At 26.2% G+C, this 19,663-nt stretch overlaps 5 protein-coding genes across 6 annotated transcripts; 2 read left to right on the top strand and 3 right to left on the bottom strand.

The window, feature by feature from the left end:
- Positions 1-63: 63 nt before the first annotated feature.
- LOC122850957 lies at positions 64-605 on the bottom strand. Its single transcript, XM_044149999.1, has 2 exons — positions 579-605; positions 64-530 (listed from the first exon to the last, which is right to left on the bottom strand). Exons 1-2 carry the CDS (start codon positions 603-605, stop codon positions 99-101), a joined length of 459 nt encoding a protein of 152 aa, XP_044005934.1. The 3' UTR covers positions 64-98.
- Positions 606-2,189: 1,584 nt separating this feature from the next.
- On the top strand, positions 2,190-3,114 carry LOC122850956. The gene is made up of 4 exons (XM_044149998.1): positions 2,190-2,197; positions 2,300-2,407; positions 2,500-3,018; positions 3,111-3,114. The coding sequence occupies exons 1-4, from the start codon at positions 2,190-2,192 to the stop codon at positions 3,112-3,114; spliced, it is 639 nt and encodes a 212-aa protein (XP_044005933.1).
- A 145-nt stretch (positions 3,115-3,259) lies between these two features.
- LOC122850955 (activating signal cointegrator 1 complex subunit 2) lies at positions 3,260-5,795 on the bottom strand (the record flags this gene model as incomplete). The annotated part of the gene is given in 7 exon segments (XM_044149997.1): positions 3,260-3,439; positions 3,527-3,736; positions 3,739-3,936; positions 3,996-4,160; positions 4,250-4,484; positions 4,549-5,295; positions 5,372-5,795. Coding segments are annotated over 7 exon segments (2,016 nt in total), but the record flags the coding sequence as incomplete, so codon positions are not given.
- A 380-nt stretch (positions 5,796-6,175) lies between these two features.
- LOC122852175 (ubiquitin-conjugating enzyme E2 J2-like) lies at positions 6,176-8,410 on the top strand. Its single transcript, XM_044151808.1, has 5 exons — positions 6,176-6,480; positions 6,662-6,793; positions 6,875-7,109; positions 7,185-7,313; positions 7,377-8,410. Exons 2-5 carry the CDS (start codon positions 6,678-6,680, stop codon positions 7,584-7,586), a joined length of 690 nt encoding a protein of 229 aa, XP_044007743.1. The 5' UTR covers positions 6,176-6,480; positions 6,662-6,677; the 3' UTR covers positions 7,587-8,410.
- A 5,495-nt stretch (positions 8,411-13,905) lies between these two features.
- On the bottom strand, positions 13,906-17,098 carry LOC122852174 (putative uncharacterized protein DDB_G0291608). Of its 2 annotated transcripts, none has more exons than XM_044151806.1 (2): positions 15,649-17,098; positions 13,906-14,644 (listed from the first exon to the last, which is right to left on the bottom strand). In XM_044151806.1, the coding sequence occupies exons 1-2, from the start codon at positions 16,937-16,939 to the stop codon at positions 14,505-14,507; spliced, it is 1,431 nt and encodes a 476-aa protein (XP_044007741.1). In that variant the 5' UTR covers positions 16,940-17,098; the 3' UTR covers positions 13,906-14,504. The 2 variants fall into 2 exon arrangements, with proteins under 2 accessions (XP_044007741.1, XP_044007742.1); XM_044151807.1 differs by having other exon boundaries at positions 14,469-14,644; positions 15,645-17,051.
- Between the last annotated feature and the right edge of the window lie 2,565 nt (positions 17,099-19,663).

Here is a 19,663-nt window from a genome sequence, read left to right as displayed (position 1 = left end):
CTCAATTTTTTAAAAATATTTTTAATCATTGTCTACGGTAATTAAACAATTTCGAAAAAAAATTGATTTTAAATAATTTGTTTTTTCGATTCGTTTAGTTAATCATCAATAATCACAACTTCTGGTACACGTGTGTTTAATAATTTTCTTTCAACTGGATTTGCCAAGTTGCAAAAACAAATAATATGTTTTTCAATTTGAAATTTTTTTAATTTTTCACTGCTATTGATATCCAATGATTGATATGCAATTGTTATATTTTCGAATTCTTTTGTTTTTGGCATACAAGCCTGATGAGCTTCACAACAACCTGAATATCCATCACAACGATTTATAACTAAATATGCTGGACTAAATGTCCATGATGAAGATGATTGATAATTTTTTGTAAGATTTATTTGTTCAGCAATTAAATCAGAAATATGATAAGCACGTGATTGTGGATCATGACACAAGAAATTTTTACTATTATTTTTAATTTTTATTGAATTTGTAAAGTTTGTTATATTTTCACTTGATAATCCTTGGCACTTTATTGAATTATTCGTTGAATTTCCAAAATATAAGAAAAAAAATACACAAATAGTCCATCTATTTATTAACATTATTATTTATTATTAAATATTTATTGATTATTTTTTAGAGATATAGAGATATTCATTTGATTTAATTTTTTGAATACAATTTTTACTTGGTTGACTTATTTTTGTGACATGAGTAAACTTCTAAATAACTAAATTTCTTTTTTTTTTATTTCTTCTTTTATTTTCACGGACGTGTATTTATAAAAAGCAATAAATACACCCTCACATAAAACGATGTTTTTTATTCAACTATTTTATTTTCACTGCTTGTTTATTTTTTTTTAATCGAGGTACTTCCGACATTGAATCATTTTTGATGACTAACATTATCAACATTAATTAGTTTCACTGGATTGACTGTTTTTATTTTTTGTCTTTTTTTTATTATAAAATTAGATAGATAAAAAAATATATAAAAATATATAAGCTTACTTCCTATACTTGATAATCCTCTAATAATTTCAATAGTTCTCCGTTTATTTTTCAAAAGAAAATTGAAGTTTTGTATTAGGAACATAGAACTAGCAAAGAGGTATTCAATGTTTTATAAAGCTTACTTCCTTTACTTTATGTTTCCCCAATAATTTTGAAAATTCGACGGGTAGATTTTGAAAAAATCAAAGATTTGTATTAGGATCATAGGATAAGCAAAGAGGTATTTGGTGTTTTATAAAGCTTACTTCCTTTCGTTTATGTTTTTCTAATAATTTTAAAAATTCGACGGATATATTTTGAAGAAATCAAAGATTTGTATTAGGATCATAGGATAAGCAAAGAGGTATTTGGTGTTTTATAAAGCTTACTTCCTTTACTTTATGTTTCCCCAATAATTTTGAAAATTCGACGGACAGATTTTGAAAAAAATCAAAGCCTTGTACTAGGATCATATAATAAGCAAAGAGGTATTTGGTGTTTTATAAAGTTTATTTCTTTTCTTCTATTTCCTTAATAATTTCGAAAATTCTCCGTCTATTTTTGAAAAAAAATTGAAGATTTGTATTAGGAACATAGAATAAGCAAAGAGGTATTCAATGTTTTATAAACCTTACTTTCTTTACTGATTATGTTTCCCCAATAACTTTGAAAATTTGACGGACAGATTTAAAAAAAAAAAAAATCAAAGATTTGTATTAGGATCATAGGATAAGCAAAGAAGTATTACGTGTTTTATAAACCTTACTTCCTCCAACTTATAATTTCCTAATAATTTTAAATTTTCGTCCGGCAGTTGTTGAAAAAATTGGATTCTTGTATTAGGATAATAGAATGAGAAAAGAGGTATTTGTTGTTTTGAATAGCTTACTTCCTTTAATTTATAATCCCCTAATAATTTTAAATTTTCTTCTGGCAGTTTTTGAAAAAATTAGAGATTTATATTAGGATCATAGGATAAACAAAGAAGTATTTGGTGATTTAAAACAATTTAAAAAGTATTTTTCTCTGTGTGAGAATTTGATTCTGTTTAATACATGTATCAAATTCAAGTATAATACTAGCATATTCTGCATTTACAACCCTGCCTGTATGGATTCCACTGACCACTGTGAGCTCAAAGAAATTCTAAGACATGATCGTTCCACAACAATAAATAAACAACATTAAAAAATGACGTGGTAAGTTCTATATTATGGTGTGATTATTTCTTTAGAAATTCTTTTCTCAATTCACTTCTATTATTTTATTTTTTAAATTAAATTAATCTTTGAATTTTAAAGGAATCCGAGGAAAAAATGTTTTTTGACACAACGACCAACTTCAGCTCATCCTCTTTTAACACCTGCTGAAGATAGAGATTTAGATGTGGCCGTTCAACAATTAATACAGTAAGAAATACAGTTTAAAGTAAAACTAAATAATATCATCTAGCTTTTTGTTATTTACCATTATGTCTACATTCATGTAAAATCAATTACAGTGTGGAATCTTCAACATTAAAATTGATGAAACAAACGAAACTATATCTGGAGGCAATATGCAATCTTGACAAGGCTGATCAAAAACTTACTACCAATCTAAGTACATCTGGACTTGTTTATTTGAGTGACAATTTTCGTCAAATTGTCGAAGATTATCATTCTGTAACGAATCAAGTTGGCAAAGCTGTGCAAGAAATGGTTAATCTAACTCAAAAAACATTTTTAGAACCATTGAAAAAACTTCGTGACAAGTTTTCATTGGTGGCAGAAGCTCTGGTAAAACGAGAAGAACTTCTTACTGTTTGGAAAACATCATACAATCGTTTAAAAAAACTTCAAGAAAAAAAAGATAAAACTGCAAATCACGTTGCAAAATTAGAGAGAGAAAAACGAGCAGAAGATATTGCAGCAAAAGAACTTAAGGCTGTTCATTTAAAACTATTGTCTGATTTTCCTTGGTTTTTAGAAAAACGACTTGAGTATGTTAAACCAAGTGTTCATGCATTGATTATGATTCAGTTAGATTACTATGGAAACACAACAAAATTATTTACTCAGCTTATGCCTGCATTTGATAATTCTTCATCACCAGCAAGTTTTGCAATTTCAGATGAAGATTATAATGCAAAAATTCAAAAACAATATTATAATATAATTAATAAACAATAAATTATTTATTTTACAAACAATTTTATAAATTATGTTTAAAATTTCGTCGTTTTCTTCTTTATTTGTTTTTGTTTTTTTGATTTTTATATGGCCAACAACATTACGAGAAGCATGTTGTTTAAGTTGACGACGTTCTTCAGCCTTGGCACGTAATGCTGCTGGATCTTGACAGAAATTTAATCCTCTCCTTTGATCTCCAAGACCACTAGAATTTTCTTCCTCTTCTTCTTCTTCTTCAGGCTGATTTCTATCATCATTTACTCTAAGTACCTGAAATAAATATGAAATAATATTTATATATCGATTGTCAATGATATATTTAAAAAAATAAATGTTTTAAATAATATAATTAAGTACTCTAGGTGTTGTAAATGGTCTGTCCATTTCTTCAGCATCATCAAGAACGCGAACTCCATTATTTTGACTATCATATGTATCATCATACTCATCATCATAATCATCATCAATAAGACCATATTTTTGATAAACTTCATCCAAGCCTTTTTTAAATGATTTATCATTCATCAATTCATTTAAATTTTTATATGTATCCTTTTTTTGATTTACAATTTATCAATTCTTATCACATCAAATACATTCAAACGTTCAAACCCAAGTGTCTGATCAACTGCTGCTGATTTTTCCATTGGATCTGCTGGTATATAAGGAAGTGTTTTATCAAGTTCACGTAATTCTGCAGGTAAAGCATCTTCACAATATGCATTTATCATTGCATCCTGATCGTAATTGTAATACTTGAGGCATCTCTGTAGAATTAATCAAGTATTAATAAAAGCATTAAACAGTATCTATTTAAATTTATTACCTCAATAAAACCTTCGCCTAAATTATCAAGTATTTGCTTAACAGATGAAATTAATTCCACCAACTCCTCTTCAGTTTTTCCATTTGTTGTGGTACCACTTGATGCCTCTGGGAATGAACTAAAACCTTCATAGCCGTTTGAGCATGTTCCAACATCCTCAGGAATCTTAATGTAAATAAAATTATTAATATCATATATAATAACTGATAAAAAAAGTTGTTGAATAATGTATTTTCTTTGAAAGCAGATCTTACTTGGTCTGGAATATTCATTAGTTTTTCATTGTCTGCCATTGTCACTAAATTGATAAGAAGTTCTTTTTTGACAGGATCAATTTGATCAGTTATTTGACCAACTAAATCAAGATCATCAAGAATTGAATAAAATTGCTGATAATCTCTGGTAAAATTTTTCTCAGATAAACCTGTTATTAAGTAATCCAAAAATTGTCCAATTCGATCTGTAGCATCATCAACTTTTTTTGGATCTCTAGTAGAAAGAAAAAAGAATCAAGTAAGCTTTATGATAATGAAAATAAATATTGTTTACTTACGGTTGTTCTAGTATCCAGGCAATATCTTTATAAGATGCAACTCTAAATATTTTTAATAATTCAATTCTTGTAACATCTAAATAATGCTTGAGCTCAGTGTACTTGATGAGATTTTCTTCGTTATATCCAATATCATGAAGTTTTTTGTATAATTCTGAAATCATGTTATCATAAAGTGATACAATTCTTGTAAGAAAAATATGATTGCTAAAAAATTCAGCAGCATGTGGATAAACTGTTAAAAAAATTTCTGCATTTGTTGACATATCCAACAATTCAATAACAATATGTTCATATTCTTCCATGGTTGTTGAATTTAAAATTTCTGATTGTTCAAAATTTTGTTCAGCTGTTGTGATAAATGTTACAATAAATTCAACAGCTTCACGTAAATCATTTTCATATCCTGGATGTGCTTTAATTGCACTTTGAAGTATTTTTTCAACAATTTTTTGATTTTCTCTTCCATATAATTGACAAAGATCTAGCATAATTGGTGCTGTTATTAAAAATTCTTTGTAAATAATTTCACCATGAGTAGATAAAGTGAAAAAAGCATCTGAACTTTCTTTGTTTGTTACAATTCGTGCAAATATTATAAGAACATTACGACGTAGTTGTTCAAGACTTTCACGCATTTTTTTGTCATTTGGAAATTTATCAAGAGTGTAAAATGTAGGACAATCTTGCAAAAATAAAACCAATATGTTGATAATTGATTTGTTGTAAATAATGTTTGACCAAAATCTAATGAAACCAAAAAAAATTCATGTTAACAATATATCTATGTTGTAATTAATTTTTATATTTTTTTTATAAATACCTATGAAATGATAAACAAAGAAGCCATTCTAAATCTTTAATCATATAATTAATAGTTTCTAGCCAATAATCTTTGGCACCAACAATTTCCTTTCCATCCTTTGAATAAATATTTGGAACATGATAGTAAAGAAATTGCTTTTTTTCAGTCCAAAATTTTGACAAAGCTGGTACTTTTTGTGTTTCACCATTGACTTCAATGACAAGATCAAGTTTATCAATTGGTAATTTCATTGGATTTTTAAAATAATCCATATCACAGCTATGTACCATCTTCGTCATCAACTTATTTCCCAAAAGAATTAATCAGTTTTCTTTTGAGTAAATTATTAAGTTTAACAATTGTCCTTTCAATTAGTTTCAACTTTCAATATTATATTCAGTAATCAGTATTTTTGTTGTTGTTATGTTGTGGTTATGTACTTTTTGGGTATGTAAACTGTGACGTCAAATTATAGGCAAGTCAACAGAGATGGGTATTTTTGAGTTACTTCAATTATTCATGGATAAAATGTGTATAAAACAGATAAAACCAGATAAACACTAGATCTTTCAGAGGCTGAAAATTTTAGAAATTATTGGAAATTATTCTGTGAGGTTCATTATTTTCTTAGCTAATCTTCCCAATAGTATTTTAATTAATTATAAACAAATTACTTAATTAATTAGTTCGATTTTTAAGCTTCTACGCGTATGCGCGGTCATAATGCGCAAAAAAAAAGTGAAATAACACATCTAGTAATATGTAATTAACTGAATATCATACGTATGATTGTATGATACCCAAAAAATCATCGAATTACCCATCACTGACAGACGACAGTGACGGGTTGACGATACTAAATAGACGACATTCTTGTTTTCATATTGTATCTAGCTATCTAAAACAATAATAATATATCTGTCAAACTAATTATATTTTAATTGTTTTTTGTCGTCGTTGAACTCAATACGCACTTTAGTAAAATATTTCATGTAATAATTTAATTGAGAATTAACAGTGACACTAATCATTATTATTTAATTTTTAAATATCATAAAAAGATTTCGCAAGTTCATTTTGTTTTAACTGACGTGGTACATCTAAAAAAAATTACAAACACGTAATAGGTAAGTTTACAATGATCCTTAAAAATATTTAAAAATATTATTTTTCAATTTAATATTCATTCAAATCATTCTTTTGTAATATTATTTTGATAATTTTTTAAATCAAACTTTTACTAAACTTTATATCAAATTTTATCAAGACTAGGTTAGAAGCTCTTAAAAAATTATTATTTTTCCACAGTTTGAGTAGATCCAGGATGTCGAGAAAACCAAACAGTGCAACAGCTAGATTAAAGCAAGATTATATGAGATTGAAAAAGGATCCAGTGCCATATGTTGTTGCTGAACCGGTTCCATCAAACATTCTTGAATGGCAAGCATTAATTATTATTTTGCCAATTTTTTTAGGCTAATTATTAGTTTTTTATAATATTTAAACTTGATTATCTTTTAGGCACTATGTTGTTCAAGGTCCAGAAAAAACACCATATGAAGGTGGATTTTATCATGGAAAATTGCATTTTCCTCGTGAATTTCCTTTTCAGCCACCAAGTATCTACATGACAACACCAAATGGTAGATTCAAAGTCAATACACGACTTTGTCTTTCAATATCTGATTTCCATCCAGATACATGGAATCCAGCATGGAGTGTATCAACAATTTTAACAGGTCTTCTCAGTTTCATGGTAAATTAATTAAATCAATCTTTTATTATTATTAATGACAGTCTAATTATTTTGATAATTTAATTTGAATTTAAGATTGAAAAAAGTCCAACACTTGGCAGTATTAATACGACAGACTTTGAAAAAAAACAATGGGCATATCAAAGTCTAGAATTTAATCTAAAAGATAAATTATTTTGTGAATTATTTCCTGATACAGTTGCAGTAAGTATTTTGTTTATTTATTTTTTATAAATTAAGCTGATATTAATCAATATTTTTTTAAAGGAAATTCATACGGAATTGGAACGAAGAAAAGAGGCTGAAAAACAAACAAGACAGTCAACAACAGCTGAAGTATCAAATTTAATTAGAGATCAGCTTCAACGTGAACAAAGTCCATTGAACGGTGCAATGACTAATTTGGCAATAATTATCGGTTTTGCAGCATTTGCATATACCGTTAAATATGTTTTACGAAATATTGCCTGGGAATAATAAGTTAATTTATTTCATTATAAAATTCAGTAGAATAAAATTTTATTAAAAATAATTAAGGACAAATCGGAGGAAAAAAAGAGCTAAATGGTTAACCATAAATTTATTATTATTTTATTATTTATATTTATTTTTACGTTGAATATCATTTATTTATAGTTTATTATTCATAATATTTTATTCATCTTTAAGATTATTTTTCTATAAATAAATTGCAATTCAATTATTATCAATTTAATGTCAAGGACCTGAAAAATCTCAGAAAATCCTCTGAGCTTCCTTAATTCTTTTTTTTTTTTTTTTTTTTAAACTTATAAATTTATATATTAAATAAATTCAAACATTATTTTGTTGGTATATGTAAATACATACAGAGAACAAATATTAATCACGTTTTTTGAGACTTTGTTTTTTGTTATTTTTAAAATTAATTTGTAAGCTCTTCCATTGAATAGAGTATACTAACCAAAGAGTTGATTCTCCTCAGGGCCTAGTGTCTCTATTTTTCAGTCCATAAAAGCTCATAATCTTTCTATGTTTTTTTTTTTCTATTCATTCCTAAAATAATCAGATTAAAACGTAAATGCAGTTGAAATAATTTTCGAAATTTCAAATAATCCATAAAAATTTCTATCAGTAATTTGAATTTGTTATAGTTGATAAACAATAAAACTAAACAACTAAAATTTTAAATTATTGTAAAGAAAAATAAATGTATATTTTAGTTGAAAAAAAAAAAAACAAAATGCAATGTAAATAATCGTTACAACTGTAAACTTGTCAAATGCATTTTTGTTAATAAACCATTTAATTTGAAAAAAAAACCAAGTAAATGCTGATGAGGAAGCCTTGACGAGGAAGGAATGTAAACGGTATAAAATGGTATATATACGACATAAAGTTTATGTGTCTCTGCACAAACATATAAACTGTTTTAATTTGTCGGTGAATACAGCCTTGTACTTGTGCACTCAATGGGAAGGATGCCCCTTCCGTCCATATCATATCATTTTATTTTCAAAACATTCGTCATACATATACAATAATTGAATAATACTTTTATTAAATTGCAAAATAGAAGAGAAAAAAAAAATGCAAATTTTATATTTATTATTAATAAATAAAAATTATCTAGAAATTTTATTATTACAAGTTGAATTTTTTGACAACTTGTATAGAAATTTTTCCTTTTTTTTTACAGTCAATTCAAAGGTGATCCATTTGAATTTCCAGTAAACTAATGCAATTTAATTCCAAAAATAATTTTGATGCTTAAACATAATCTGACATATTTTTTAATGTTTAAAATCACTGACTTCCAGTCTAGAAAATTTAAAAAAGTTTATTACATGTTTGTGAATTTAAATAAATGTATTTGGAGATGAAATTTGTATAAATTTATTTTACTATACACAAGGTGATACTATGACTACACTTGAACAAGTGTAACAAATAAATAGAGTATTTATTAATAATTTACTAATTTATTTTATCAATCGATCACTCGTTTGACTATTATTCTACAAATAATATTAGTCAAATGATTTCAATGACTACGATGATGGTCACTCGTGAATACATCCTGACTAGAAAAAAAAAAAAATTGACACCATGACATCGAGTCTCTCGATAAAACAATTTATTGGAATGATGTTTAAAGTTAAAAAGTTGAAACTTGATACAATCATCATCATATTAAAAAAAGTTAACATGTCCTTTGGTCACGTGAACCACCTACTTTCATTCTCACCAACACGCCTTCAAAAATCACCTCCAGTAGGATAAATTATTATATGACAATTTTAAGGCATGTCCAACGCGGAACGAAAATACAGAGAAGTTTTTGAAATTTCGACAGTAGATTATTTATGTAATAATACACAATCTCTAATTTTTTTATAATTTTTGTGGTGGGCTTTTTAATTAATAATAAAGTTGACATTTTCGAAGGAGGTTATACATAGGCTCTTATGGCCAGCCGAGTACACTTCACACAAACCTGGTTAGAAACTGAAAAAATACAGAGACTATTTCGAAAAACTGATATATTATAAAATGAGACGAAAATTTTGAGCCGTATGAAAAAGTTTTGTCGGTGGGTTTTAATAAATAAAATAGACGCGAAAATTAGGAATTTTGACATATTATTGTCGGCATAGTTTGAACATAGAGTAAAACTGACAGAAGAAGTTTGCATGTGTGGTCACACAGACACGTAATTGCCGTGATCTCTTCTGCCAGTCTCACTCTATATTCAAGTTGGCCAACATTAAATTTCAACATAATTTTTAATTTATAGTAAATGATATTTTGGATAAATAAATTTAAATAAAATAAGATAATAAACATTTTTTTATTGTGAAATAAGGTCAAATATGGTAAAAATAACGTGTTATGATTGATTTAAAAAAAAAAAAATTATTTTTTTGGGGTTGGCAGTGCATTTCTTGTAATATAAAATAGATAGGACATTCTCCCCTCCACAACACTCTAAAACCGGCGTTGGACATGCCTTAAACAGGCGCCAGGGAGGTTCACTAGTCTGACCAAGTACACAAAGATCCTGTCAAATAAGATGCACATGTCCCTCACTGAATCAGACAGGAAGGTCTAATATTTTTTTCTTTTTTCTCTACGCTTTTTTTTTTTAATTGGATCTTGAAATAGTCAAATTTATTGAATAAATTTTACACACACAACACCCTAAACTATATACATATAATTAATATTTTAAGTCAACTTTATAAATTATTTTTTTTTTTTTTTTAATATTCATTTATATATAATACAAATTAAATTTTTTATTTTTAAAAATAATTTTTTCAAATCAAGATGACGTTGATGGAAATAGATAAATATTGTTGATTATAAAAACAAAAAAAAAAAAAAAAACTATTTTGTCATTGCACGTCCGGTGTTTGGGTCGAAAAAAAAGTTTGTTTTTTTATTTTCACTTTTTAATTGCTCCATCAATCGAAAAAAATCGTAGAAAATGTAAATAATGGTAAAATGGGGGAGAAAAATTATTATACGTTGCAGCATTTAAATTTAAATGTGTGTGGCATAGAAACAGGATAATTAACTGGTTGAGAATAAGCTCATTAAATTTTGTAATGAGCCCTCAGTTTAGACATCCACATATCATTGAATAATCGTAAAAAAAATTAAAACCATTACTTGAATAATAAATAATAATGTTGTGTCAAAATTAAAACTAAAAAAACGATAAAAAGAAAAAAAAAAAAACTTTTACATTCAACACTTTGAAAATATACTTAAATATATAGGTATATATTTTCATCATCATTTCAATCGTCACGTGAAAATTAAAAAAAGTTATTTTTTATTTATGAAAACACACTATAAAATACACTTAAATCATATTGAATTAGTTGAAGAATTTCCTCAATCTTTCACCCTTACATTTAATTTATTTACATTTTGTGTAAATAAAAGCGTCGAATGTGTATAGTAATTTTGGTTGATCTATGTTTAGTTTAAGACGATAGTTTTCTAAGATTTTCATGAGTGCAGACGAGACAGGTCTCACTCAACTAGTGTGATTTACTGTTTTATGATCAAACATGCAAAGCCATACTGATAATAAATATTATTAAAATATTAAAAATATCATCTACACTTTTAAACTCTTTCTCTATATATTACCACAATTTATTTACCTATTTTATTTGTACAACTGCAAATAGTAAAAAGTATATATACTATTTTCAATATATTATAGTAATAAGATTTAACTTGATGGAAAAAACAATGAATGGTTAAAATAATTTTTAACAACGTCTCATGAAATATATATATGTCACAAGTCAACTGGTTTAACAATATATTAAAATTTTATTAAAGTTTTAAACTAGTTTAAAAATTATTCTACAAGTGGCTACCTGATGACTGCTAGAAATATTGAATTAGAATAATATCTTGTACAAATATGTATACAAATTAAGAATTAAAAATATAAAGTTTTTTCTTTTGAAATACATTAATAAAACACATAAAAAATTTTGAATATTAATTAATTCTTGAATATGCATTTCATTCAGTTAACAATACTATGTAAGCACTTAAATTTAGTATATTCATGAAACTTAAAAAATAAAAACAACTAAAAACCGCATGCTAAATAAATTTTGCAAAGATGAAAATACATGATTGGTTGTAAATAAATAGAAAAAAACATTTAAACCAATTGTGTAAAAAACTGGGTGGTGCTTGTAAATAAATCATTTGATGTTTATTATGACTTTTAATCTCACTGGGTGTTCCATCAACATCGATGTAGATCGGATCTATATTAAAGCGCATCACCAAGCTGGTAAATTGTTTATCAATGTTTTATATTTTTATCATCAATGTTTGACGTCAATGATGATGATGATGATAATGGTAATAAAAAAAAAAAATAAAAACAAGACACAAACAAAATTAAAATCAATTATTATTTATTTATTTTTTAAATAATTTTATTCAGTAAAAGTTTTGTAATATAAAAGAATACTGTATATTTAATTCTAAATAATAAATTCATGAAATATATGCATGTATTTCATGAAGGAATGGAAATGATTATAATTAATAATAAACTTATGAATATAAACTTTATAAAATCTATTATCAGTATACGTTATTAAAAAATATGTACATTAATAATATAAATATACACATTTTACAATATAAATTTAATCACTTATTTTGTTGTACCTGATATAATTAAAATCCAATAAATTATCAAAGTGTACAACTATGCTGCTTGAAAATAATTGCATTTTTATCAGAGATAAAAAATATTCATGATTCAAAATTTAAAAAGAAACGAACTCATTAAAAAATTTACAGTATAATTACATTTTTTTTTTTATATCGATTTTTAAATTACAAAAAATTTTTTGTAAAATTTTTGCATCATTTCGAATGCCGTATTTTTCACTGACAAATAAGTATTAAATTTGAAAAAAAATATATAAATAAAAATTTAAAAATTTAAACGCTTTTTTTTTTTTGCATTTGTGAGCAACTTTTTCGTTTTTTTTTTTTTTCTTTCGAAGAAATTCATTCTTAATTTTTAATAGTTAAAAATTAAAATAAGTTGATGCAAATAGAAAAATAATAAATGTGAATATATAAATTTCGTTATTTCATTTTTTTTCTTTTCGATTAAAAATTAAGTTCGATCTTATTCGATAATTATTTTTTTGTATAATATTGCAAGTTTATACAGATGACGGATTTACACTGTTTATAAAATTTGTATGTTAAAGTTTAATTATAAATAATTATAAGTAATTATTTACAAAAAAAAAAAAAAAATCTATTAAGTATCTGTTAATCCGTCTTTGGCGAATTTAACTGCATGATCCACCAAAATGTAAAGTTGGTAATGTTTTTCATAAGCTACCTTTAATTAATATTACAAAAAATAATTTCTCTAGTATAAATAAATACTCTATAATAGGGTTGTTGAAAAATTAAAAAAATCATAAAACGACGTCGATCACACAGATTGCAAAATAAAAAAAAAAAATTGGTTTGCCAGAATAAGACACATTTAAAAAAAAAAAAAAAAAAAAAACCATATTTGTTTTTATGGTTGATGAGGGAGAGAATTTTGTATATCGTATGTCACAAACCCAAAGTCCAGGAGGTTTTGCTCAACTCGGTGTCTGAGGACATAGTTGTCTCATTTAATTAAATAACATGATATACGACTTCAAAGAGTTCCCTTGGTCCCAACACAAAGAAATATGATTTTTTTTTTTTTTTTTTTTCGACGACTTTTAACAAATTGTTTAGGATTTGACAATATTTTCTTTCTCCTTTCTTTTCTTTCTATTTTTTTCTTTGCAAATTATTATTAAAAATTTCGAAAATTAATCTTACTTTGTCAGTTTTTCTTTTATGCTTAATCCATCATTTGAAAAATTAACATTTTGCATAAATCTCAGCATGTCAAATTTGACATTCAATAAAAATTCACGACAAACAAAATAAAAAATTAGAAATCTTCATAACTGCGTATTTTTTTTGTTCAAGGTTTTTCTAAGAAATTTATCAAATACTATAGTTTATGGTAGTTGGAGGTGTGATCGACTCGGGACTGCTTGGTGCCAAAACCACCCGATATAAAAGAACAGCAGGTGTCAAAAAGAAGCTGACCTCTCAAGGTGAGCGTTAAAATTTTCCTACACCTTGTAAATCTTTTCAGCGGTAAAAGAGAAAAGAATAAGAAAAAAAAAAAAAAAAAAAATTTAATACAAAGAGATTATATTTTTCTATTATTTCCAGTTGTTTCCAACAACCTTGAAATATTTATTAAAAATCATACTGCATTTTAATATTTTTGTATTTAATTTATTTTTCGTTTTTAAGAAAAAATTTAAAAAAATATGTATATGTGTGGCGACCGTTTAGATGGGTACATATTGTGTGGGGCAAAATATTATTTTTTTCCCAAGATGACTGCCGTCGACGTCGATCCCATATACCATCACCAAACTATGCATGTTTTTTTTAATTTTTTTTTTTTTTTTTCTCTATTTTTTCCCCTTCGAGTTGCTTTGGTTTTTATTTTCTTGTACTTGTCTCAACGTATCTTCTTCTTTTACTTTCATCCAGACGCGCGTCAATCTCGAGACCCGTGTGAATATATCTAAGTTTATTTTGAAATTTATATACACACTGATGAGGGGAAACCCTTTCTTTTTTATAAAACCACGCCCTTTGTTTAATTATCATCAACAAAAATTTTAAAAATAATAACTATTATTTTTTTATAAAAATAATTTTTTTAATATTTCGTTTCTCTTTTAAATATTTTACTTTAAATATTTTACTCAACAATTTTTTTTTTTTTTTTATATTTATAAAATTTTTCTACCTATCTAACTTTTTAAAATAACGTTTTTAAATATTTGTATTCCAATCACCGTCCATTCGCCAAACACTAAAAGCATATGATAGTCTTTCATGTGCCAAGTAGGTGCATGGTGTTGATGATGTTATTTCGCGAGCTGAGATGACTGCTCCCATAGAACTCATTTGGCCTGCAATAATTAAAATAAAAAAACCATTATTATTATATATTTCTATAATTATTAAAATGACAATTGTATTAAAAAATATATTCTCATAAAAAATTGTTTATTTTAATATTATATGTATGCCGGAAAAATAATTCATTTGAAAAGCATGTTTTTGAGCAACACCAGACATTTGAAAAATATAACAAAAACAATATAACAAAATAAAATAAATACATTAATAATATTAATGTTTTATTAAAAATGAATTGAAATAAATATAAATAAACATTATTTATATTAATACGTTGACTTGCAAAATATATATTTGTCTAAACGAAATTTTGTGAATTTAAAAACAAAAAAAAAGAATTAAAATATTTATGCGAATATATTTTTTGTTAATTCAATCAATACCAAGTATGATTTCAAAGTAAAATAATAAATGTCGTGTTTTGAAGAGATAATATAGTAGCATAGTGTTATATATTGGTGGTGTTGGATCACCCGTTAGTCACGTGAATTTACAACGTTTGGCGCCTTGACTCAAATATAGCTGATAGGTACATGCATGAAAAATCCTTGCAGTATGATATTCTGACTCACAAGATGATTTAATAACGAGGCAAATAATTTTTTTTATAAATTTATACACAAATAACCCATGTGTCCAACGTAAACATTCATTTTTATTTATCTTTCTCCCTTTTGTTATTCCACATATAAAATTAAAATCAAAGTCGATGAAAAAAAAAACATTAACACTCAAATGAATATCTCAACACAAAATAATTATTGAAAAAAATTTAAAAAAAAAGCCAATAAAGATAAAGAAAAAATATGCAAGCAATAAAAAAAAAAAAATCATTTAAACTATTATTTATTTATTTATTTATTTATGTAATGACAGTCCCAACGGATTTCTCCGTTAACAGGGTACTGGTATACAGTTTGTAACAATTTTACATATTAAATATTTACAATATATATACATATTTAAAAAATAAAAAAAGAAGAGACTTACTCACCATGTTCATCAACTTTGTTTACTGTATCCGCCGCATCAGGATTACATTTGGCAACTTGAGTTAAAAATTCAATATATCTTGTTGCTAATTTTAATGTTTGAATTTTACTCAACTTATCACTTGGTAATGTTGGAATGATTTTTCTTAATGATGCAAATGCTTCATTTAAACTTTGAGTTCTCTGTCTTTCTCTGACATTAGCTTGTACTCGTTGACTTTGTATTTCTTCATATGATGTTATACTTTTTTTTCTTATTTTTGTTTTTGAACTTAATGATGATGATGATATACTTTCATTTTCTGAATCACCACCAGAACTTGAATTTCTTTTTCTTTTAATACCAATTGCACGTCTGTAATTCATCTGTAATAAATCATTATCTCTTGATAAACTATTTGTTTCATTACAAATTTCTTGTTGTTGCTGTTGCTGCTGTGAATGTTGTTGCTGTTGTGTTTGTAGTTGTTGTTGTTGATGATGATGCTGTTGCTGTTGATGGTGTTGTTGTTGTTGAATATTATTATTGGCTGTGTTCATATCAAATACATTTCTAATTACTGGCTTGTATTCAACAATATCAATATTATCATTATTTCCATGATAACCTTGTAAATTGTGAATATCTTGATTATGAATATCATCATTATTTGCATTTGGTGAATGATAATTAGTGCTTGGTGAATGACTAGTTGAAAGGTACAAGTTTTGTTCTTGTTCACGACTGTGATCAGACATAAAACCATCTTTATTTCTTTCATAATCATACAAATTATTATTTCTTTCATAAACTTTACAATTATTATTATTATTAATAATATTGTTATTATTATTATTGTTTATATTTTGTTGTGTTTGCATTTCTTGATATCTCTTATTATCACCAAAATTATCACAATAATTATATAGAGTTGTTGTTGGTGATGTTGATGATAATAGTGCTGGTGGTGGTGGTGGTAGTGGTGATGTTTGTGTAGCAATGTAATTTGAATTATTTACTTGATGATAAGAATGAATTGGTTGATGAAAACCAGGTAAAGCATGGTGATCTGATGGACTTAATAATTCAACAAATTGTGGTGGTGAATGACGTTCATAACTATTTGGTGAATTACTTGCTGAACTACCAGCACTGGGTATACCAGATGAATCACCAACAGAATAAACTCCACTTGCTGATTTTGGCATTGTAACCAAAGGCTGTTGTGATTGCATCATTGAATAATTATCAACACGTAATTTTGTATAATCTTGAAAACTATCACTTTGATACTCTTTTAAGTCACCGTACATATCACAATATTTTTTTTAAAAATAAAACACAGTGTTAAGTTTTTAATTCACAATTATTTTCTAGTTTTTTTTTTTTTTTAAATAAGAAGGTGTGCGCGTCTGCAGTCGGCAAGTGCCAAAACTCGTCTGATCGTTTTCCCTAGCTGCTTGATACTCACTAATTCTCACGGAAAAAAACTTGTTTGAGAAACTCAAAGACCGCCTCTTTTTAGATCTCGGATACTGTGTTTAGGCCCCACCCAGGCGAGGATTATTTTTTCCTTTTTGAAAATTCAAAAGAGAGGGGATTTGTGAGTAAACCAACACAAGTCAAAAGCATCACTCCACATAGACACAAACAATTTACTCCAACAAGCTGAATATCTACTTGTAGATGAAATAATTTCGAAATTGCTCAATAGAAAAATTTCGATTTAAAATAATTATTAACAAAAAAAAATTATTTGCTACCTTCTTGATGATGAAATCGATCTGAATGCAGATGATCATCCAGATAATTGAATTTCTGGTATAGATTTCTTTTTGAGTAGGCTCTTTTTTTAAATAACATAATTATCTAGACATTGTCAATTTTTTTCAATTCTTTTTGACTTGTTTTTTTTTTTGAGATAACGAGTGTCAAAGTTGACAACTTTTTTTACACAAGGATGAACTTTGGTAAAATTTTTTAAAAAATTTTTTAAAAATTGTTTTACTGTTTGATTATATATTATTGCTAAATTTTAAATTATTTCATTTTTTAATTTGTATTAATTTCTACTGAATGCCTTATCATCATGTAGTTATCTCAAATTTATATATCGATTAGAAATGTATATTTAAATATTTATAATGACCTGTCATCAGTTTTGTTTGTTGTGGCATCAATAAATTACATTTAATATGTGTTTTAAAATTTGATAAAGTTCCAAAATTTAAAATAATATAATAATAATAATTTTTGTTTCTTTGATCAAGACAATAATAATTATAGTTATTTATCTATGGTGTACGATTGACGACTTAATACTGGAAAAATGCCAAATACCAAGTTTTTTTTTTTTTATTTATTTCTCGTCGACATAATATCAAGTCATCTCAAATTATGCACTCACATCTTACTATCATTTATATATGCAAAATTATATTTTTAGTTTTTCAAAATTTTTTTACAGTCATTATTTATTTGCAAAAATTATAAACTAATAAAAAATAAAATCAACTTTTTTTGTTAATTTTTAAAACAAGGATCATTGGAAATAATAACAATTTAAAATTTACAAATATATATTTAAACATTTGGAATTAAAAAAAAATTAAAAAATCGTTTTATTTTGAAATATTTGTTTTTTTTTTAAAAAAAGTGAAATATATATATGTTGGTGTTGAAATTTTTTATTTTTTAAATAATTAAATTTTTCTCCCTCAAATAGTGTCTTCTACCCTCAGCGATGATTTTTCAAAAAAAATACAAACTATTTTTTATTATTTTTTCCTAAACGTTGATTTCAATAAAGCGAGAAATTTTGAAATTTGAGAATCATAAATATACGGCAGTCAATAAGCCTAAACAAACATTTCCAAAGGAAAAAAAAAAAAAAATTAAAAATTAAAATAATAAGGATGAAACAGTAGTTAATGTTTGATAGTAATAATAAATAAACCAATGAATCTTTCAATGTCGTCGAGTGCAGTGTATGTGTGTGTGTGTGTGTGTCGTCAGTGGTCTCTCCGTTCTTAATCACTATCTGCATATATGTTCCCAGAAATTTGAGATGAAAAATTTTGTATCTAGGGAGTCCTAGAAGCCGCGTGTATATATTATATGAAGGGTGGTAGATCAGTCCCAGGACTCCCGAGGGCGAATTCGCCACACGTTGCTTCAAAGCTTGAGTAAACTAAAAAAATAAGGAATTTTTCTTTTTTCAAGACAAAAAAAAAAAAAAAAAAAGAATATAAAAAAGAGAAATATGTGGGCCTCACGGACTAGTCAATATCCTGAGCTCTCTCAGTGGGGGACACTCAAGCCCCTTGCCTCTTCCAACGCTCCACATTGATACATCACCCTTCAAGTCCTATATGTCTCATCAAGTCATTTTTTAATCAATTGTCCAAAAATAAATTTATAAAAAAAGAGCTTTAAATGCTATACTTGCATTTCATACTTTTGTATAAAACTCATTTTTAATTGTATTTATAAAAAAGCTTTTCTATCTTATCAATGAAATATCCTTTCATGACATTTTTTTTTTTTTTTTAGCAAATAGGACTCACACGATGGGTACAGTTTTTTAAATTTTTTGTAAAAAAACACATATCAGATCATTTCCACGAAGATTCCTCAGGATATTCAACATGTGTGTCGTGTTTCACCATGTCAATTGTTTTTTCCCCAAAAAAACTCTCCAAGTAGGTTGAAAATTATTCAGCGGGCTCCTTCCGGTATCCTTCATCAGTTTTATTTTTTTCCTCTGACTCAATTCTTTTTTTTTTTTTATTTTTTCTGTTCTATGCAATATTATCGTCGGTTAAAATTGATGTCGGTTATTTTACAATATAATAGTCAGGTATAGAGTGTCCAATATCAGTCGGCAGACTAAAAATTGAGTGTGCATTTTTGTTGGACTGTATGTGTTACGCTAAAAAAAAAAACCGATGTCTACCATGTGTCGTTTTCCGACACTTAAGATTCATTCAAGAACCGGCCAAGAAAAATTTTCTTCTACATATATTTGTTGTTGATGT

This window comes from Aphidius gifuensis, linkage group LG3 (genome assembly GCF_014905175.1).
Source record: "Aphidius gifuensis isolate YNYX2018 linkage group LG3, ASM1490517v1, whole genome shotgun sequence".
Lineage (NCBI taxonomy): Eukaryota > Metazoa > Arthropoda > Insecta > Hymenoptera > Braconidae > Aphidius > Aphidius gifuensis.
This window is presented reverse-complemented; position numbering and strand designations above follow the sequence as displayed.

Coding starts and splice junctions, on each gene's coding strand:
- LOC122850957 (XM_044149999.1), bottom strand. CDS start 605: ATGTTAATAAATAGATGGACTATTTGT. Junction 531..578: donor TAAATAGATGGACTATTTGT/GTATTTTTTTTC, acceptor AATTCAATAAAG/TGCCAAGGATTATCAAGTGA.
- LOC122850956 (XM_044149998.1), top strand. Junction 2,408..2,499: donor GCCGTTCAACAATTAATACA/GTAAGAAATACA, acceptor AATCAATTACAG/TGTGGAATCTTCAACATTAA.
- LOC122852175 (XM_044151808.1), top strand. CDS start 6,678: ATGTCGAGAAAACCAAACAGTGCAACAGCTAGATTAAAGCAAGATTAT. Junction 6,794..6,874: donor CCATCAAACATTCTTGAATG/GCAAGCATTAAT, acceptor ATTATCTTTTAG/GCACTATGTTGTTCAAGGTC. Junction 7,314..7,376: donor TATTTCCTGATACAGTTGCA/GTAAGTATTTTG, acceptor ATTTTTTTAAAG/GAAATTCATACGGAATTGGA.
- LOC122852174 (XM_044151806.1), bottom strand. CDS start 16,939: ATGTACGGTGACTTAAAAGAGTATCAAAGTGATAGTTTTCAAGATTAT. Junction 14,645..15,648: donor AAACAAAGTTGATGAACATG/GTGAGTAAGTCT, acceptor TAATTATTGCAG/GCCAAATGAGTTCTATGGGA.